At 40.9% G+C, this 22,476-nt stretch overlaps 1 protein-coding gene across 3 annotated transcripts in view; it reads left to right on the top strand.

Annotated features, from left to right (window-relative positions):
- Positions 1-22,476, top strand: part of KANSL3 (KAT8 regulatory NSL complex subunit 3) — a 41,675-nt gene that overhangs the window by 2,624 nt on the left and 16,575 nt on the right. For all 3 annotated transcript variants that reach the window (XM_021701165.1, XM_021701163.1, XM_044918617.1), the window contains exons 3-11: positions 1,419-1,589; positions 10,800-10,890; positions 11,033-11,218; positions 18,845-18,976; positions 19,221-19,337; positions 19,588-19,689; positions 19,804-19,875; positions 21,017-21,091; positions 21,271-21,428. In XM_021701165.1, coding sequence (XP_021556840.1) covers positions 1,419-1,589; positions 10,800-10,890; positions 11,033-11,218; positions 18,845-18,976; positions 19,221-19,337; positions 19,588-19,689; positions 19,804-19,875; positions 21,017-21,091; positions 21,271-21,428 — 1,104 coding nt within the window. The remainder of the gene's footprint in view (positions 1-1,418; positions 1,590-10,799; positions 10,891-11,032; positions 11,219-18,844; positions 18,977-19,220; positions 19,338-19,587; positions 19,690-19,803; positions 19,876-21,016; positions 21,092-21,270; positions 21,429-22,476) is intronic.

Here is a 22,476-nt window from a genome sequence, read left to right as displayed (position 1 = left end):
GCCAGAGATCATGATAGGTTGAGTAGAGGCAGGAATAGTACAGATGAAGAAAAAAGGATGACCTTGAGATGTGTTTCATAGGTAGAACCAACAGGACCTGCCGTGGTGAATTGGAAAGACAGGGAAAAGGTGAAATTAGGATGAGTCAGATTTTTGGCTTGGGTAGCTGAGTAGTACTGTGAGTTGGGGAAGACTGGGGGATAGGTTAGGAATGGTGAAATCTGGAGTTCTCTTTTAGGCATACAAGTCCAAGTGCCTAGCTCAGTGTCTGGTCCAGAGAAGGTAATCAGCTCTTTCATCCACCACCAAATCTAGCTGCACATATTTCAGTTCATTTCATAATGATGTAATTATTCCAGCCACTGGGAATAGATGCAATAAGATCATCATTGGGGTCAAAACGTTAAAGTGATGTTTGATAGACAGCCAGTAGACCATTTTTTTTTTTAAAGATTTTATTTATTTATTTGAGAGAGAGAGAATGAGAGAGAGCACATGAGAGGGGGGAGGGTCAGAGGGAGAAGCAGACTCCCCGCCGAGCAGGGAGCCCGATGTGGGACTCGATCCCGGGACTCCAGGATCATGACCTGAGCCGAAGGCAGTCGCCCAACCGACTGAGCCACCCAGGCGCCCGCCAGTAGACCATTTTGATTGGCATAGAATTTTGAATGACTAGTTTGGTGCAGTGAAGAGCCCTTATGGCACTAGGATTTAATTAACATTTTAAAATATGAAAGATCCATCACATATCCATTTCTGTTTGTTTCTGTTCTAGACTCCTTAAACAGTGAGTTAAATAAAGTGTCTACATTCCAGGTGATTTGTCTTAGACAATCATAGGCTTTTATAGCATATAATTACCAGTTGACTTGCTTATGAAAGGGGAAGTTTGTATGAATAATTTAAAACCAGCACTGTCCAACAGAACTCTTTGCAATGAGAAAAACGTTCTGTATCTGTGCTGTCTAATGTGGGAGCTGCTAGCCACATATGTCTATTGAGCACTTGAAATGTGGCTAGTGTAACCGAGGAACTGAATTTTTAATTCTGCTTAATTTTTATTAATTGAAATAGTTGCATGTGGCTTATAGTTACTGTATTGGAAAGTACATCTAGGCCGTCAACTGTTTGCTTTATGGAATATTTTTGTCTTTTAACAAAAATAGCTGTTTGTCATTTTTTATGTAGACGCATTTTAAAATGACTTTGTGTGCTGACAGCATGTCAGAGGGCAGAGATCTAGACAAGTGTGGGAAAGATGACTTTGGATCATAATTTTCTTGTGGGTATAATGTGCTTATGCATACTTTCAAGCTGATTATATTTAAAGAGTCATTTTTTGGCAACCAGATGATCGTTAAACACCTGTGTTGTGTGAAGTACGTGTGGCCTGGTCCTATTTCCTCACCTGTTTACAGTGAATCAGACGTCCCAATAGATGTGGAGACAGTCACATCAACTCCTGTGCCGCTCTATGACAATCAGAAGGCACGCAGCGTGATGAATGAGTGTGAACGGCATGTCATCTTCGCTAGGACCGATGCAGATGCCCCTCCTCCACCAGAGGACTGGGAGGAGCATGTCAACAGGTAGGCCACTGCTCAGGAGGACTGGTCACTGCAGGGGTAATGGTCATCGCATTGTCAGTATTTTGTATCATCATCTTCATTGAAACACATCTACTAGGAGTTTATTTCATTTGTAGCCACACGAGTGAGAATGTTTTCTTAACTCTGTGTTATAACTCTTAGCTCAGGATGCAGTGAGGTGCTTGAGAGGAGGACTTTTGTCTCAACCTTCTTTGCATCCTGACCCTAGGACACTGCCTGGCACGTAGTAGGCATATAATAAATGCTTATTGAATAAGTAAATGAATTGAATATGATAGGTATGACTAGTTCTGTATCTTATAGTGTAGGCTATGCTGTCGGAGTTACTCTGCCTACAAACAGACAAGCCATTAAATAAGAGTACATTTGTAAGATACTGTATTTATATGGTCTATAACTAGAGTAATGAAAATGTTTTGGAGTCACTTGAAAAGCTAACAGATGTTTGATTTGAGTAGCTTTTAAAAATAGATTTACAGTCTATGGTTTTGAGGGAGTTTTCATGAGTTTGTTGGCTGATTTTATTCTCTTGCTTCCTGCTGACCCAGGGGACTCCATTCCTCTCTGGCCCATTTGTCATTGTTCCTTTAACATACGTTTATTTTATTTATTTTATTTTTTTTAAAGATTTTATTTATTTATTTGAGAGAGAAAGAATGAGACAGAGAGAGAGCATGAGAGGGGGGAGAGTCAGAGGGAGAAGCAGACTCCCCGCTGAGCAGGGAGCCCGATGCGGGACTCGATCCCGGGACTCCAGGACCATGACCTGAGCTGAAGGCAGTCGCTTAACCAACTGAGCCACCCAGGCACCCTAACATACATTTATTTATCTTTTACTTACTGCAAACAACTTTATGAAGATAAAATTTACATACCATACAATTCACCTGTTTAATGTGTACACAATCAGTGGTTTTTAGTATATGCACAACCACAGTCAATTTGATGAACATTTTTGTCATCCACAAAAGAAACTCTGTACCCTTTAACAGTCACTTCCCATTTCCTCCCAATCCCTTCATCCCCTGGCAACCACCAGTCTACTGTCTTTCTCTCTAAATTTGCGTATTCTGGACATTTCATATAAATGGAATCATAAAATATGTGTCCTTTTGTATCTGCCTTATTTCACTTAGCATAATGTTTTCAAGGTTCATTCATGTTGTAGCATGAGTCAGTACTTCATTCCCTTTTATTGCTAAAATTCCATTGTGTGGGTATAACACATTTTGTTTATCCATTCATCCATTGATGGATATTTGGGTTGCTAACACTATTTGACTATTTTGGATAATGTTGCTATGAACATTCATGTGCTTTTTTTTGTGGACATGTGTTTTCAGTTCTCTTGCATATATACCTAGGAATGGAATTGCTGGGTCATATGGTAACTCTGTTTAACTTTTGAGGAATTTCCGACTATTTTCTAAAGGGGCTTTGCCATTCTACATTCCCACCAGCAGTGTATGAGAGTTCCAGTTTTCCCACATCTTTGCCAACGCTTGTTATTGTCTGCCTCTTTTTTTATTATTACCATTCTAGTGGATGCAAAGTGACATCTCATTGTGGATTTAATTTGCATTTCCTTGATGGCTCTATCTCTATCTGCTGTGTGTAAGGGAATGTTAAAATCTTCACATCAAGAGTATGTAGGTGGTAAACTTGCCATAATGTTGGCGAGCTCTTGTTTTATAATAATGGAAGAGGAAGAGGTAATTAGATAGGAAGAAGGGTAGGAAGGTTTGAGGCCATTGGCACGGTTTCTGAGTCTGGTCAGAAGCAGGGAATGAGATTGAGCAGGTATGCTTGTGTGAGGAGGGTAGTAGCTATGGGAGGAGGAGCAGTTCTCCACCTGGATGAAGAGCTTGTGAAGAAGTAAGTTGTTTGGGGTGTTGAGTTGGAATTACTGTTGTGCCCTAAGAAGGGAAAATGCTCTCCAGAGCTTCAGCTAAAGAGGGAAACTTCTGCTGTGAGTGAAGATCAACTACTAGAGTATTCCTGGAGTCACTGAATGCAGCAAAACTGCATTGTTTTGCCATTGTTGCGGTTAATAATAATAAAAAAAATGGTGACAGTGGTAGTACCAAAAAGAACTAACATTTGTTGAGAGCTTTCTAGGTGCCAGGCACTGTGCCACGTGCTTCATATGCATTATTTCTTTAATCCTCACAATAATTCTCTGAGCTATATCCCTTCTTCGTCTCTATTTTATAAGATGAAGAAACTAAGCTCGGGGAGTTTAATAAACCGTAGTTTAGGAAGTGATGGAGCAGGAATTTGTTCAAAGCAAGCCGTCTGACTCCAGAGCTCAGTGTTCTTGGCTATGTACCCTTTCTTTAAGGGCAGACCTCTCAAAAAGAGAGACCAGTTAGTGGTGGCTGAACAAGGCAGCCTTACACCGTTATGTGTCCCTTTGTGGTGTTACCAGTTGCCTTGTCCTCGGTTTTCAATTTCCGAAACTGCGTGGGAGAACTACATGAAGTTCTTTTTATCTGTTCACCCATGGTCATGATCAGGAGGTTTTTAGGGACTCTTCATACTTACCAAAGTCATCAGAGACTTAATGCATATGAATATCTGATTCTTAATTTATAAGAAGAGAAATAACCTGTAAGGCAGATGAGACACTGGGGTGGCCTGGCCAGAGCATCAGTTCTCAGTAGGAGAGTTTGGGAAGCTATTCCGTTCCAGAAGTGGGTGGTGAGTGGACAGTCTGTCCTGGAGGCCCCCTCCTTCAACAAGGCGGCTGGAGGCACCCATCTTTCCTGAAAGCAAGATGGGCCCACAGAGTAGGCCAGGGCACACCATCACCTGCCCTGTCCTGCAGAGAAACACTGACAGAATCTTATCTTTGGCTTGTCTTTCTCCATGTGGACCTCCATCCTTCTGTTATGACATTGCCACAGATTGATATGATTAATTAGCGCTCAGTTTATCTCAGATTATTTGTTTTTTAGTGTCTGATGAGATTTTGGAGGAGTCCTCTCATTAGCAACAGGCTTACAAACCATCTCTTCAGGTAGGTCACTTTTGCACACAGCTAATTTCATTATTTGATGATACTTACTGGCTTCAATTTCAGAGGTCACCATTTTATGACCTTGTCCCCGAATTCTGGATGTGTAGCCTGTGTAGAGCTTGCAGTTAGTTCCTTGTGCTCTGATTATAATCATCTTGTTGCCATTCTTTCCCTTGACTTGATTGTTAAATTGCTGCTTCTTTTCTTCCTGTATAAAATCCTGTAAAATTACAGTTTCCCACATCAAGAACTCATGGTCTATAGGACAGTGCCCTAGAAATCTGTTTTTCCTCAGAGCTTGCTGATCTATCAGTAGAGTCAGAAACTTAATTTTCTTTGTTGGAGCCCTATTTCCCCTCTTGAATTATTTCAGTAGAAACTGCCTTTAGATAGCTTTCTTTGTATAGATAATGAAGGCCCCCTCCTAACCCCAACCAACTCTGATTTTCTCTAGTAATGCCTGATATTTTGTGAAACAATTTAAATATCCCTCTCTGCCTGATTTAATTGCCTAGATCAGGGGTTGGCAAACTATGGCCCATGTGCCAGATTTCACCCATTGCTTGTTTTTGTTTGGCCCATGAGCTGAGAATGGTTTTTACATTTTTAAGTGGTTGAAAAAAAGTCAAAAGACACATGAAATCAGATTTCAGTGTCCGTAAATGTAGTTTCATTGGAACACAGCCATGCATGTTATTTAGGTATTGTCCTTGTCTTCTTTTGCACCATCCCCACAGAGTTGAATCCTTGTGACCCGGGCCATGTGGCCCACAAACTGAAATATTTACTATACAGTTCATTAAAGAATAAGTTTGCTGACCTCTGGTCTAGATCATGCTCTTGTGTCTGCATGTCAAAGTCATGTGGCTTGTAGAGCCTTTGGAAATGATTTACATTTGCTGTATAGCACTGTCGTCCTGAGGAAGTTGGACTGGCTTTTTTTTTTCCCCAGATGTTTTATCAAATGCCAAGTTTAATTAGATACACAGCTTTTGAAAGAGATTTAACAAAATACTCCTGGCACATGATATTTCTCAGCATGGTCAAATGGATGTTAGGACATTTCCAACATTTCAGTAGAAGAATCTAGTATCCTTAAGCAGCTTATCTTATCTTAAAATTCAGAACTTCTGAATTTTGCCAAAGGAAAATTGTTCTCCATTTAAAAATTTGCTCTAATTATATCTCTCGATATTGTATGTACCTGTCTGTGTATTAATCTTAGGTTGGATATTTGAAATTTTGAGTCCAAGATCTTTGAGTTATTTTTCCCTCTCCCCCCTCCCTCCCTCTCCTTCTCTTTCCTCTTCCTTTTTTCCTTTCTCTTAGTGTTTAAGTAAAGAATTTTTATAATCTGGAAAAAAGTAAGTGTGGCCTATTCAGTCCCTCTGATGTTCTTTGTCTCTCCCTGTTTGACTTCTGGTTAAAAAAAAAATCCTTTAGACATTTTAATATTGAATTAGTCTCCCTTAAAACAGTATCAGAGAAAGAATATTACCTTTGAAAACATCAGGCTTTTCTGGGACCAATGTGACTTTGGCTGCTTTGGATAAGATGAGCCAGAGGTCAGACATCAGTCAGGTTCTATCAAAGCATGGGGAATATGAGATTATCTGATCTCATCTAAGAAATGAAGAAAAGGCACTTTTGCACTCATGAAAATTGAATTGGTTTAGGTGGGGGGAGCACATTGACTCATCACAGTTCCCATCAGCTATTTGACTGTTTAGACTTGTATTTAAAGTTCTGTCTCCTGTTTTTAAATTTTTCCTTAATTATATCTTTTGCATGCTCTTTATCTTAATCTTGGGTTAGATCATTTTTTTTTTCCTGCCCACTTAATTTTCCAGCCTCCCACGAAGCTGACAAAATATAGAGAACACGTTTCAGTTCTTGGAATCACTTTGTTATATATCCAGCAACAATCTTAAGAACTTTTTCTGGGATTTTAGACTCTCAACATTGTGGTTTTTCAATTTAATCTCAACTGTCGTTGGTGTATGGTAGTAATTTCTAAGTAGCTTTCTAGCCCCCTCCCATTTTGTTCACGTCATTTTTCTTGCTCCCATCATTTTGGGTTTCAGAATAAATATAGAGTAAGAAAAACAAATAGGGAAAACATCCTGTTATATAATAAAGAACAGGATAATTTTGGAACTGCTGTTGGTGCCTTGTAAATAAATTATACCTCATTCTCTGTCCTTGGAATTAAAGTTTGCAACATGATCAATAGACTTTGAGAAAGCACAAGAGATTGTTGAACATGAAGGAATTGTATTCGCTGCTTATCCTGTTTGATTAAAAGTGAGCAATGTTGCCTGGGGTGAGGCTACAGTATAATACCACTTTTGAGGTCCTGCAGTTTTTTTATACATATTATTTTCACACAACTGGAAATTTGAAAATTTTGACACAGATAGCCTTTGATCTTTCATTTCCACTTGAAATTTATCTTACAGAGATACTTGCATGCCTATATAAAGATGTAGACAGATGTGTGTAGTGTGTATTGGTGGGGAAAGGAAGGGTGGTCACTGCAACCATTTATAATAGCAATAAAAGAGGCACAACCTAAATGCCCACCAGTAGGGTGGAACCAGCCATTAAAAACAAAGAGGTGTGTTGATATGGAAATACTGTATTTCCAAGTCCACCTGAGAATTGCTATACATGAGAAAGCGACTACTCATGTGAATGTGCTGTGCATTTAAATAATGTGGAGGAAAATGAGATTGTGAACCAATGGGCTGGAGCTACTTTCCCACAAACCTTCCTGATCCCGAGATATCCTGAGTTCCAATGTTGAGTTGAAGCCTCTCCCCACCTCCCAAGTCAAAAATCTCTGAAATATCAAACCGCAACAAAAACTGACTGGATCCTAATGAAGTAGCAGGAATTAAGCCAAGAGAACTAGGGGAAAATAAGAAAAAGGACAATTCCACAAAACCCAAGACTGCTTTTAGTACCCCATAAGGGGGTTATGAAGGGTGGGAGGCTTGGGAGGTTAAGGGATTCAGCTGTAGCAAGAATAGCTACTGAAGATAGAGGGTGCTTCTGAATTCTCCATCGTGGACTCAGCTGTTCTCTTACTGTTGTGCTTCCATCAGTCAGCATAGCTGAGATTTTGGTTGCTAGAAGCAACCTTGGAGACCAAGAGGTCCACATCTATTTTATAGTCAAGGAGCCTGAGGACACACAGCCAGCTCTTTATTGCAGAGCTGGTTAGAGTCCTTGCTCCTAGTTAGTGTCCTCTTGGACTCTGTGTGTGTGTGTGTGTGTGTGTGTGTAACTGTAGTCAGTCGTAAAACTGGAGATATAGGTGGAGATTTTATTTTACAGAGGAAATGAAGGCCCGTTATTTTCTCCCTTTCTAGAGGGTATTTACTCTAAGGGCAGTAGGATCCTTGTAGAAAATGAATAACAAAGGATAATTTGTCCTCCATCTGCATATTTATTTGAGCCTTGTTACTAGTATTCTTAGATGACCTGTAGAAAATAGGGTATCTTGCTGGTGGTATATGATGGAAAAGATACTAGTCTGTTATAAAGTAAGAGAAATTGAGATTGTTGAAGCTGTTTCCAGCAGCTTCCCTCGGTTTGCCCACCCAGGTATGCCCACCCACTCAGTTTACAGTTGAACCTGAATCATGTAGCGTTCCTCTCCTGCTCAGTGCTTAGTGTGGTAGGGAGTGTAGGGGTTGGTGTCTGCACTCAGCTATTTACAGGACTTGGAATGTAGTATGCATACAGTTCATCCATTTATTTATTCAGCAGATGTTCAAGTGACTCTTGTGTGTCAGACACCGTTCTACATGCTGGGGATATAACACTTAAACAAAACCAACAAAAATCCCTGCCATTTTGCCCTTTACATTCTAGCAGAGGGAGACGCACTAAACAGAAGTAAAATGGGTAGAGCATGAGGTGGTGATATGGCTGGAAGAGGGGTAGGGAATCTGGGTATTGGTAGTTTTAAATAAGGGTGAGTCAGGGGAAGCCTCAGTAGAAGGTAACATTTGAGCAATGACCTGGAGGAGATTGGAGAGGGAGCCGTTGTTTGAGGTAGAAGGAATAGATGACCAGGGCCCAGTCTGTGATGTGGGAGCATGGAGGGTGTGTGTGTCAGGTGGGATGGGGCAGTGTGGTGAAGCCCAGTAAGTCAGGGCAGTGATGGATGATGAGGTTGGAGGCAGTGGGGTCCAGATAGCCTACTGCAAGGAGGTGGTTCGTTTTGTTTTTTTTTTGTTTTTTAAAGATTTTATTTATTTATGTATTTGAGAGAGAGAATGACAGAGAGAGAGAGAGAGAGAGCACATGAGATGGGGAAGGGTCAGAGGGAGAAGCAGACTCCCTGCCGAGCAGGGAGCCCGATGCGGGACTCGATCCCGGGACTCCAGGATCATGACCTGAGCCGAAGGCAGTCGCTTAACCAACTGAGCCACCCAGGCGCCCCGAGGTGGTTGGTTTTAACTGATTGAAATGGGGCCACTAAAGGCCTTTGAGCAGAGTGACATGATTTGACTTAGGATTTTTGATTGATTTTTTTTCCTCCATAATTGATTTTCCACATTGACTTTCTAAAAGGTTGTACTAATTTATATTTCCATCAGCAAAGTATGGAGGGACCTATTTTCTTACACACTTACAACATAGAGTATTACTAGATTTCTTAATTTTCACCCATTTGATAGGTGAAAAGTAATATTTTACGATTTTCCTTTGTATGTGTGATTTTGGAGGGAGTTGACTACTTTTTTTGTGTGAACTGCCTTTTCGTGTTCTTTGCCCATTGTTTTTGTTTTGAGTATTTTATCATTTTGTCACTAATTTTCTGGAGGTTTTTTCTATTTTGATGAAATGACAGTTACTTTTCCATTGTGTTTTGACTTTGTTTATGATAGTTTAGTTTTTTCCTTTACAGAAGTTTGAAGTTTTTATTTATCTTTATATCGTTAATATTTATCTTTCTTTTATGGGTTCTAGGTCTTAGGTCATACTTAGAAAGGTCTTATTCATACATTATACACCCACACCCACCACTTTTTCCTATTTAGTAACTTTATATTTTAATATTTAACTTTTCTACTTAGAATTTATTTTGGTGTAAAGAGTGATGTGTAGGGGTCCAGATTTTCTTTTTCCAGTTGGCTAGTTGTTGTCTCAGCCCTATTTACTTTAACCCTACTGATTGAAATACTACTATGATCTCATTCCAGGTTCTCATTTGAGTCTGGCATCCACTTAAATTTGTTTTTTTAAAGGTAACTTAATTACCAGTTTTTTTGTGTGTGTGTGGCAGGGAGAGTTGATAAATATTAATTGGGCATCTTCTGTTACCTTTCTCTTAAGTCTCTTTAGGAAGGTTACTGACCAGAGTTCGAGTATCAGAGTCATTAAGATTGCCAGGAGTGGGCTGAGGGGGGACTTAAATAAGCTCCTCGCCACTGTGCTGGGTGTGATGAGGTGGGAACAACAGCAATAGGACTAGTTCCTAATTGCAGGAGTTTACTGTTGAGTTGGAGGACACACTAAGCCTTCCTTAAAGTAGAAGTGTGTATACCAGTGTCATGCGGGGATGGTATAGTGTTAACTTATATGGAACAGACCATTCAAAAGTAAACATGCTAATTGTGTAGTATACAGAAAAATATAAAAAATATACATGGAGAAGGGAGAGAGATAGTGTGGGGTGCAATATTAGGGAAAGGCTTCATTTGTTATGTTCCTAAAGGTAATTTAAATAGGTCTCTTATCTTAGTCTGAGGTTTTAGTATACTGAAATACTTGTTCATCCTGTCTTTTTGTGTGAAATTAATTTAAACATGTGAAATTCAAATACATCTGTGCAATGGTGCCATGCTTTTACTTATTAATGGGTTATTTTAGCCTCTAGATAAATAATTAGCTTTGCTAGCACTGAAAAAAAACTTCATTCATAACTGGTTTTGACTTGTAGTGTATCTATTAATACAAATGTATGCTGAGATGACTTATGGGCAGGATTGGGACTAGAATCTAGGTCTTGTGCTTTAGCTCCGTGGTCTTTAAGCTGCTTTCAGTTATATTATTTCATAGTGCTGACAAAAAACATGGCATAATCTTTGTACAGTGTACATGCATGAGGAGTGTCCCCAGCGTTTGACTTTAATTCCTCAGAGTTTCTCTTATAGGACTGGCTGGACAATGGCCCAGAACAAGCTATTTAACAAGATCCTCAAAGCCCTGCAGTCTGACCGGCTTGCCCGCTTGGCCAATGAAGGGGTAAGACTCTAGAAATTGGCCCATTGGTGTTCTCTTCCTAGTTCAGCCTTACTGGCTGACTAACTTGTCAGTCCCTCTCCCGCCTGCCCCAGTTGTTAACAAGGTGGCCCTCATGTGTTACCACCTCACCTGCATCTTCTAGGCTTGCAATGAGCCAGTGCTGCGCCGTGTTGCTGTGGACAAGTGTGCGAGGAGAGTGCGGCAGGCTCTGGCAAGTGTGAGCTGGGACACCAAGCTGATCCAGTGGCTGCACACCACCCTGGTGGAGACCTTGAGTCTGCCCATGCTGGCCGCCTACCTGGATGCTTTGCAGACACTGAAAGGGAAGGTAAGGCTATGACTGGCGTCTGCCCTGTCCTGGGTTGGCCAGCCTCTGCTGTGGGTTCAGGAAGTGGGGTTGGGCAAGGTCACTGCCTGGTCAGCCTGGAGGACATGACTGAAGCGAGCAGGTTTGCTATTAAAAATAGGAGACATGGTATCATTTCACGTTTTGTCTGGTATAAACGTCTTTAGCCCTACTGTCTCCAGGATGAAGTGTGAGGCCTGAAAACCATTTAGCCTCTCCAGCCCTGCAGCTTGTGGTTTGAGTCACCTCTGAGGTGAGGTGAGAAAAGAATTAAATTATCATGGGGGAGACGAAGGGCTTACCAGAGGGTGTGTTGAGGAGGCAAGAAGCAGACTTGGGTGTTCGGAGTGCGGGGCTGCGGAGTAGGGAGATTTCCAGAGTGCTGTCCATTCTAGACTATGCTCTCAGCAGTGGTTCCTATACTGACAGACTCTTGTTCTCTTAGACTGTCAGGTTCACAATGAATACTTTGGTTGTTTCTCTCTAAAACTTTTTTGAATTTATTTTTAATTTTTAAGTATAGTCGAGATACAGTGTTATATTACTTTCAGGCATACAACATAGTGATTTGATAATTCTATACATTACTTAGTGCTCACCACAATAAGTGTAGTCACCATCTATCACCATAGAATGTTATTGCAATATTATTGACTGCTCCCTATGCTGTGCTTTTCATCTCTGTGACTTAATTTGTTTTATAATTAGAAGTTTATATCTGTTAATCCCCTTGCCTATTTCACCCATCCCCCTAACCCTCTTTCCTCTGGCAACCAGCAGTTTGTTCTCTGAATTAATATGAGTCTATTTCTGTTTTTTAATTGTTCATTTGTTTTATTTTTTAGATTCCACATATAAGTGGAATCATACGGTATTTGTCTTTCTCTGACTTTATTCACTTAGCATAATATCCTTTAGGTCCATCTATTTTGTTGCAAATGGTGGGATCTCATTCTTTTTTATGGCTGAGTAATACTCTGTTGTGTATATATACCACATCATCTTTATCCATTAATCTAAATGGTTACTTCCATATCTTGGTTATTATAAATAATGCTGCAGTGAACATAGGGTGCATATATCTTTTCAAATTAGTGTTTTCTTTTTCTTTTTTGGATAAATGCCCAGTAGTGAATTACTGGATCATATGGTGATCTATTTTAATTTTTCGAGGAACCTCCATACTGTTTTCCCCAGTGGTTGCATTACATTCCCACCAAGAGCGCACAAGGGTTCCCTTATCGCCATATCCTCTCTGGCACTTATTATTTCTTGTCTTTTTGATTTTAGCCATTCTCACTGGTATAAGGTGGTAACTCCTTGTGGTTTTGATTTGCATTTCCCTGATGGTTAGTGATGTTGAGCCTTTTTTCATGTGTCTGTTGGCCATCTGTATGCCCTCTTTGGAAAAGTGTCTATTCAGGTCCTCTGCCCAATTTTTGTTTGGATTATTATTTTTTTGGTGTTGAGTGGCATAAATTCTTTATATATCTTGGGTATTAACTTCTTATCAGATATATCATTTGCAAATATCTTCTCCCATTCAGGAGGTTGATGGTTTCCTTTGCTGTGCAAAAGCTTTTTATTTTGGTGTAGTCCCAGTAGTTTATTTTTGCTTTTGTTTCCCTTGCCCGAGGGGACAGATCCATAAATACGTTGCCTGAGGCCAATGTCCAGGAGGAGGTTACTGCCTCTGTTTCCTTTTAGGAGTTTTCTGGTTTCAGATCTCACATTTAGGTTTTTAATCCATTTTGAGTTTATTTTTGTGTATGGTATAAGAAAGTGGTCCAGTTTCATTCTTTTGCATGTAGCTGTCCAATTTTCCCAACACCATTTATTAAAGAGACTGTCTTTTCCCCATTGAATGTTCTTGTCTCCTCTGTCATAGATTAATTGACCATATAAGTGTGGGTTTATTTCTGGATTCTCTATTCTGTTCCATTGATCAGTGTGTCTGTTTTTGTGTTAGTGCCTTACTGTTTGGATTCTTGTAGCTTTGTAGTATATCTGGGATATACTGTAGTAAGTTTGGGATTGTGATACCTCCAGCTTTGTTGTTCTTTCTCAAGATTGCTTTGGCTATTTGGGGTCTTTTGTGGTTCCATACAAATTTTAAGATTATTTGTTTTAGTTCTCTGAAAATTGGTATTGTAATTTTGATAGGGTTTGCATTGAATCTGTAGATTGCTTTTGGTAGTATGGACATTTTAACAATTTTAATTTTTCTAATCCATAAGCATGGAATATCCATTTCTTTTTTTTTTTTTTTTTTAAGATTTTATTTATTTATTTGACAGAGAGAGACACAGCAAGAGCGGGAACACAAGCAGGGGGAGTGGGAAAGGGAAAAGCAGGCCTCCCACTGAGCAGGTAGCCTGATGCGGGGCTTGATCCCAGGACCGGACCGTGGTGTCATGACCCAAGCCAAAGGCAGACGCCTAACAACTGAGCCACCCAGGCGCCCCTGGAATATCCATTTCTTTGTGTCATCTTCAATTTCTTTCATTAATGTCTTACAGTCTTTAAAGTAAAGGTCTTTTACCTTCTTTTAATGTACCTGTTGGATGGAAATGCAGGTGAATGGGATCATGCTCTTTGCCCAGCTAACTTTCAGCATTAGTGAAGAGAGCCATTGTGAAGAGAGCAGAAAAGGTATACACCCTAGTCTCTTAATTTTCTGTTGAGAATGATGCAGTGTTGGAAAAACCAGCTGGACTTGGTCTGCCTAGCTCCAAGCAGAGGTTACTGATTAATTATTTCTAAGTAGTCTGTATTGACAGAAGGTGAGTTTCAAGGCTTTATTGTTTCAGAGTTGTACTCTGTTGCCAGATAAAAGCTTTTTTTTTTTTTTTTAAAGATTTTATTTATTTATTTGAGAGAGGGAGAATGAGAGAAAGCACATGAGAGGGGGGAGGGTCAGAGGGAGAAGCAGACTCCCTGCCGAGCAGGGAGCCCGATGCGGGACTCGATCCCGGGACTCCAGGATCATGACCTGAGCCGAAGGCAGTCGCTTAACCAACTGAGCCACCCAGGCGCCCGCCAGATAAAAGCTTTTAAAGTCTAATTCGGATTAGATCTTCTGCCTCAAGGTGTTGAGTGGCTTGTAGTTACCAAATAAGTTACAAAAAAAGTGGCCACTTTGTAGTGAAGATCCTTTGCCTTTGTTACTGTCCTTATGTCCTCCCTGCTTCCATACTCGAATCCCTGACTTCAGGCCATCTCGATCTAGAATAAGCCCTACAAAGTCTCGCTTCTGTCTGGTGTCACTGATTGGAAAGCATTTTTCCCACGTTCTGTTGGAATTCTGCAGAACACATCTCACTTCACATGCTGCATCTTCAGATGAAAATTGCCTCGACTTCCTCCTCCTCTGTTGGATGGTTTGAATCAGCAGTGTGGGGTTTCTGTTTTTTCTGGCAGTTATAAATAGCCTCTTTTGTTATTTGTGTGTTTGTCTTCCTTACCCCTAGTAGATTAAGTTCGTTTGCAGTACAAGCCTGGTGTCTTGTAACTGCAGCTGTGGCATCAACATTTGTTTCCTGAATTAAACTGAGACGGTCTCATGATATATTCCCCCTAATTTCTCAGGCAGAAATCGTTTTAGTCTTGATTTTTTTAAATTAGTAGTACTGTCTGTGCTTGTCATTGCCTGGTGCAGCTTACTTTCTTGTGTTGTCTTTGAACTTTGTGACATATAGCATTTTATTCGTTTCAGCTGTACAACATGACTTGATATTTGTATATATTGCAAAATGATCACCAGAGTAAGTCTAGCTAATATGTGTCACTGTGTATAGTTATAAAATTTTTTTTCTTGTGATGAGAACTTTTCAGATCTAGTCTTAGCAACTTTTTTTTTTTTTAATTTTATTTATTTATTTGACAGAGAGACAGTGAGAGAGGGAACACAAGCAGGGGGAGAGGGAGAAGCAGGCTTCCCGCTGAGCAGGCAGCCCGATGCGGGGCTCAATCCCAGGACCCTGGGATCATGACCTGAGCCGAAGGCAGACGCTTAACAACTGAGCCACCCAGGCGCCCCTTCTTCCTTTTTTATGACTGATTTTGAGTTCGTGTTTTTATTTTCTTTGGGTAAATACCCAGAAGTAGAATTGCTGGATCATACAGTAGTTCTATTTTTAATTTTTTGAGGAACCTCCATCCTGTTTTCCATAGTGGCTGTACCAGTTTACATTCCCACCAGCAGTTCACAAGTGTTCCCTTATCTCACATCCTTGCCAACACTTGGTATTTGTCTTTCTCCTAATAGCCATTCTAACAGAGGTAAGATGATTTCTCACTGTAGTTTTGGCTTGCATTTACCTGATGATGAGTGATGTTGAGCATCTTTTCATGTGTCTGTTGACCATCAGTAGGTCTTCCTTGGAAAAATGTCTATTCACATCTTCTACACTTTATTTTTTTTTAAAGATTTTATTTATTTATTTGACAGAGAGCGACACAGGGAGAGAGGGAACACAAGCAGGGGGAATGGGAGAGGGAGAAGCAGGCTTCCTGCAAAGCAGGGAGCCCGATGCGGGGCTCGATCCCAGGACCCCGGGATCATGACCTGAGCTGAAGGCAGACGATTAACGACTGAGCCACCCAGGCACCCCCAGATCTTCTACACTTTAATTGGATTGTTTTTTGCTATTGAATTGTAAGAGTTCTTTATATATTTTAGATATTAACCCCTGATTGGATATATCATTTGTAGATATCTTCTGTTCAGTAGGTTGCTTTTTCATTTTGTTATGGTTTCCTTTGCTGTGCAGAAGCTTTTTAGTTTGATGTAGTCCCAGTAGTTTACTTTTGCTTTTATTGCCTTTGCTTTTGGTGTCAGATTCAAAAACTTATCACCAAGACAGATGTCAAGGAGCTTAATGCCTGTGTTTTCTTCTTTTTTAAAGATTTTATTTATTTATTTGACAGAGACACAGCGAGAGAGGGAACACAAGCAGGGGGAGTGGGAGAGGGAGAAGCAGGCTTCCCGTGGAGCAGGGAGCCCGATGCTGGGCTCGATCCCAGGACCCTGGGATCATGACCTGAGCCGAAGGCAGATGCTTAACGACTGAGCCACCCAGGCGCCCCAATGCCTGTGTTTTACAGGAATTTTATGGTTTCAGGTCTTATGTTGACATTTTTGATCCATTTTGAGTTAATTTTTTTTTTTTAAGATTTTATTCATTTGAGAGAGAGAGACAAGAGAGCGCACAAGCAGGGGGAGAGGCAGAGAGAGAAGCAGACTCCCCGCTGAGCTGGGAGCCCGTGGGGCTCCATCCCAGGACCTGGAGATCATGACCTGAGCCGAAGGCAGATGCTTAACCATCTGAGCCACCCACGCACCCCATTTTGAGTTAATTTTTGTGTATGGTATGAGGTAGTGGTCCAGTTTCATTCTTTTGCATGTGACTGTTTAGTTTTCCCAATACCATTTATTTCCCCATTGTATATTCTTGGCTCCTCTATTCTATTGTAAGTTAATTAACCATGGATGCCATATGTTTGTGATTTTATTTCTGGGCTTTCTGTGCTGTTCTATTGATCTATGTGTCTGTTTTTATGCCCCAGTCATACTCTTTTGATTACCTTAGGTTGGTAATATAGCTTGAAATCAGGGAGTATCGTGATCCCTCCAGCTTTGTTCTTTCTCTTGATTGCTTTAGATATTTGGGGTTTTTTGTGGTTCCATACAAATTTTAGGTTGTTCTATTTCTGTGGAAAATGCTACTGAAATTTTGATAGCTATTGCATTGAGTCTGCAGATTGCTTTGGGTAGTTTGGACATTTTATTTTATTATTATTATTATTATTATTTTTTTTTTTTAAAGATTTTATTTATTTATTTGACAGAGAGAGACACGGCGAGAGAGGGAATGCAAGCGGGGGAGTGGGAGAGGGAGAAGCAGGCTCCCCGCAGAGCAGGGAGCCCAATGCGGGACTCGATCCCAGGACCCTGGGATCATGACCTGAGCTGAAGGCAGTCGCTTAACCAACTGAGCCACCCAGGCGCCCCTATTTTTTTATTATTTTAAAAATATTTTATTTATTCATTTGAGACAGAAAGATGCAGAGAGAGCATGACCAGGGGGAGAGGCAGAGGGAGAGGGACAAACAGACTCCCCACTGAGCCAGGAGCCTGATGTGGGGCTCGATACCAGGACCTGAGATCATGACCTGAGCTGAAGGCAGACGCTCAACCATCTGAGTTACCTGGGCACCCCTTGTTTATTAGTTCTAACAGCTTTTTGGTGGTCTTTAGGGTTTTGTAAATAGAATATGTCATCTGCAAATAGTGTTAGTTTTACTTCTTCCTTTTTAATTTGGATTCCTTTTAGTTTTCTTGTCTAATTGCTCTAGCTAGGACTAATAGTAATACAATGTTGAATAGAAGTGGTAAGAGTGGGCATCCTTATCTTGTTCCTGATCTTAGAGTGAAAGCTCTTAGCTTTTCACTGTTGGGTATGGTGTTAGCTGTGGGCTGACTTTTTACAACCTGCATCACCATAGTACTTTTCATTCTCTGGTTTTCCAGAATGGTTTTGTTTTAAAGACAGAGAGAGAGAGAGAGAGAGAGAGAGAGAAAGAAATCACAAACAGGGGGGCAGGGTAGAGGGAGAAGCAGACTCCCCACTGAGCAGGGAGCCCGATGTGGGACTTGATCCCAGGATCCTGGGATCACAACTTGAGCTGAAGGCAGATGCTTAACCAACTAAGCCACCCAGGTGCCCTGTTTTTGTTTTTTCTGACGACTACCTTTAACATTCAAAAATCTTTCCTTTCCCCTATGTCACTTTGACCTTTTGTGCGTAATGTGGAATTCACAGCGATATTTCTTTCTTTTTTTTCACAGAGATATTTATTCTCAGTGTAAGCATCAGCATGTCAGAAACCTATACTTAACACATCTGTGAGGTCACATTTTCTGGTGAATAATGAAAAATAGGATATGGTATAAGTCACAATATACACAATACATAGGATATATTATTTTGGGCACAGTAACGATTTCTTTAACATGCCAAAGCTTGAAGGCAATACTCTAGAAGAAAATGCAGATTCTTTTTTTTTTTTAAATTTATAAAGTCAACTGATGTTCATTGAGGAAGTTTAGAAAATACAGAAATCTAAAATGGAAAAAACTGGGAGTGCCTGGGTGGCTCAGTCGTTAAGCGTCTGCCTTCGGTTCAGGTCATGATCCCAGGGCCCTGGGATTGAGCCCCTTGTTGGGCTCCCTGCTTGGCGGGAAGCCTGCTGTTCCCTCTCTTGCTGTGTCTCTCTCTGTCATAAATAAATAAAATCTTAAAAAAAAAAAAATAAATAAAAAGGAAAAAGCTGTCCATAACTCCATAAAGATAACTATTAATATTTTGACATATTTTCTAATAGCATTTTTTCGGAGTAGAGGTAATTTTTTATGTTTTCTATTTTTGCTTTAACATTTTAGCAAAGTAATTTCCTTATTACAAATTCTTTGAAGTATTTTAAATTAACCTTTAATATCTAGTTTTGTGGATAATTTGCTTAATCACTCTCTTATTTCCCACCTGATTCCTGCTAGCGGGCAGGTCTCCTGCTTCGCACTGGAAACATTTTTGCTTTTACTTCTAGATCCCTACTTTGATTGACCGGATGCTTGTGTCATCTAATACGAAGACTGGGGCTGCAGGAGCTGAGGCCTTGTCCCTCCTGCTGAAGAGGCCCTGGGATCCTGCTGTGGGGGTACTTTCTCATAACAAACCAGTAAGTCAGAGCAGCTCAAGACTTAACTATGACCCACAAAATTTTTAGAATCCAGTCTCAGAACCTTAGCAAGAAGATAATAAATGCCTTAACTTTTCATTAATAACTGGTTGTGTATAGTGCTTAGCAGAGTTTCATAAGGAAATTGGCATTGGTTGAGGTAAGAAAGGTATTGGGATACTTGAGATTTTGTGGAGTAACACCTCACCCTCACTGGTTCTCTGTTGGGGTTCTTTCTCCTTAGAGCAAGCTCCCCGGCTCTCCTCTCATTCTCATTGCCTCCTCTGGGCCTTCTAGCTCCGTGTTCCCCACCTCACGCCGCCACCGCTTCTGGCAGTCTCAGCTCTCCTGCTTAGGCAAGGTATGTGTGGGAATAAGAGGAACTGTCTCCGGGGTTGGAATAGAGTCTTGGAAGACTGAGCACACAGAATGTGGGAGGGAGTCAAAATAGATGGACTTAAGTGTTGAGCATCCCCCACTCCCACTCTTTTTGTTTTTAATTCGAATGGTGCTTCTCCAAGGTTGAAGGGATTTAGGGTAGGTTAAGCAGAATTGAGAGAAGATTTGAAACTTCATCTCTGCTGGCATGGCTGCTACTTTCTTTCCTTTAGGTCATCCCCGTAGCCACCCATCTGCTGAACAATGGTAGTGGGGTAGGAGTTCTGCAGTGTCTTGAGCATATGATTGGGGCAGTGAGAAGCAAAGTGCTGGAGGTGAGAATGCCCTTGTTTCAGGTCATTGAAACATGAAAACAAACAGCATGCTGGGCTTGTTTTGCACCTGGCTGTGGCCTCCTGTCTTACTGTCTTCTTTCTCTTCCCACAAAGATTCACAGCCATTTCCCCCACAAACCCATTATCTTGATTGGCTGGAATACAGGAGCTCTGGTGGCCTGTCACGTAAGTAATTCCCATCTCATTTGGAGGCTGTCTTGGGATAGAATACTGATGCTTTTACTGATGATTGCTACCATTGAGTCCTTTTTTATGTTCTAGACACTGTGCTAGACGATCTCCATACATATATGCATTTTAAGGTGTGGAAGACTAACTTTATTTTTTAACTTTATTGTGGAAATTTTAAACAGAAACTTAAAGGGCGAACAGACCTATAATAAATTCTGTGGGCCTTTCACCCAGCTTTACCAGTGATTAACTCATGGCCAGACTTTTTTCATCTTACCCCTGCCCACTTTCTCTGTCCTCCAGTTATTTTGAAGAAAATCCCAAATATCATCTATGTTATATATATATATATATATATATTTCAGTGTGTATTTCTGAAAAAAATTCCTCCCCCACCCCCGAACATAAGTACTATTCTCCCACCTTAAAAAAGCAGGCATAAATTTTAGTAGCTTTGGAATTTGATGTTGTGTCTATATTCTGTCCCTTTCTAAGACATCAAGGAATTCTGTTTTTTATTATTTTAAATACATTTGTACGTACATTAGTTTGTATAAGTGTCCCTGACCTGTCCAAAGCCCCAGTTCTCAAGTGGGTCAAATAAGTGGAGTCCCTGCTGCTTCATGTGGTCTGGTCAAGTATGACATCTAGGGCCACTAGAGGAAGGAGGCGGTCTCCCCACACTCCCTGGTCCTGGGAATGAGAGAATTCAGTCAGCAGCTGCCCTAACAAATTTGGAGTGTCTGGGAGCTAACCATTAGATTCAAAAGGGAGAGATTTTTCTTTGCTTAAGGAAGAAGAGCAACATTTGTGTCCTCCTGATTGCATTTGCTATTAGTGGAGGAAAAAGTGAATAGGAGGACTCAAGTCTAGGGAATTAATAGGATGGAAGCATTGAGCTTCCCATGCTGCGGTTCAGCCCCCTGCTGCGGTTCTCACAGGGCTCCATCTTGTGTCCTGGGATCTTGTGTCTTGTGATCTTACTGCTGCCACTATGGCTGGTACTCCTGGGGATTAGGACTGGGGAGGAAGAGATGGGACTGGCTGGTAGATCTGGACCACCTCTCGACTCTGGGTAGGGTGTAGCTGCAGTAAAGTCAGTTGACCTTGAGACAAACTATTGTATTATTTCTAGGTGTCAGTGATGGAGTACGTCACTGCAGTTGTCTGCCTTGGGTTTCCTTTACTTACCGTGGATGGTCCCAGAGGGGTAAGCATGGGATGCAGCTGATTGCTGGGTCACTGGCTGGTGAGAATAAGGGGGTGCGTGCGTCACCCAAACCGGCACTTAGCGACTACAGTTGCCCAGCTGACTCCCCTCAGCGGACTTGACAGGTCAGTGCTCAGTGAATAGGAACTGGCTGATTATAAAACCTGTACATGTTTTAGGATGTGGATGATCCCCTCTTGGATATGAAGACTCCAGTCCTCTTTGTCATTGGGCAGAATTCCTTGCAGTGTCATCCCGAAGCCATGGAAGATTTCCGGGAGAAGATTCGGGCTGAGAACAGCTTGGTGGTGGTTGGGGGAGCTGACGATAATCTCAGGTATGTGGCTTCCCCCAGAGCTGTGAGAGAGCCATGTTGCAGTGTTGGAGAGATGCCTGTGAGGTGGTGATGTAACTACAGACTAAATCTGCTTCCGTGAAGCGGGGAGCCATTTTACATTTTAAACTAATTCAGATTTATAAAAAGTTGCAAAAATAGTATAAAAAATTCTTATATACCCTTAACTCAGATTTCCCAAATGTTAACATCTTAAATAACCAGAGTATAATTACCAAAATGAGGAAGTATTTTATGATGCTATTATCTAATCTACAGATGCAGATATTGTCAGTTGGCTCACTAATGTCCTTTTCCTGTCCGGTATCCAGTCCAGGATCACATGTTGTTATTAGTTGCCTTGTCTCCTCAGTCTCCTTGAGTTTGATACTATTCCTTAGTCTTCCATGACCTTGACATTTTGAAGACTTCTGGCTGGTTATTTTGTAGGCTGTCCCTCAATTTAGGTTTTTGACATTTTTTGTGATTAGGTTGAGCATATGAATTTTTGGCAGGAATGCCAGAGATGATAAGCCCTCAGCGCATCCTTCCTGGGGATACATGATGTTGATGTGTCTTATCACTGGTGATGTTAACCTTGATCACGTGGTGAAGGTGGCATCTTCCCAGTTTTCTCCACTGTCAAGTTACTCTATTTCCCTTTGTGATTAGTAGTTACCTAGTGGGAAGGAGATACTTTGAGACTCGGTGAATGCAGTTTTGGTGCTTTCAGTGGGGTGGCGTAGGCATTTCTTTATATTTTGTTCCTTACTGAGGATGTACATGAACGTAGATTTTATTTGTATTAAACATTCTTTTATATATTTTGGAGTAAAAACAGCTGGAGTTTGGAAGGGGCACTTAGGTCATTCAGATGGCCACTGGTCCCTTAAAGACTGGTTTCCTGTAGGGCCTTTAAAAATGCTTTCATGAAAATGTACTGAAAAAGAGGTGTGTCATTTGTTGGGCTTCCTTTTTTTATATGTTCAATTTTAGAGATTAATTTCATTTGTGTGCTTTAGCTAGTGAGCTTAAAGCAAGTACCTGCTCC

This window comes from Neomonachus schauinslandi, chromosome 10, assembly GCF_002201575.2.
Source record: "Neomonachus schauinslandi chromosome 10, ASM220157v2, whole genome shotgun sequence".
NCBI lineage: Eukaryota > Metazoa > Chordata > Mammalia > Carnivora > Phocidae > Neomonachus > Neomonachus schauinslandi.
This window is presented reverse-complemented; position numbering and strand designations above follow the sequence as displayed.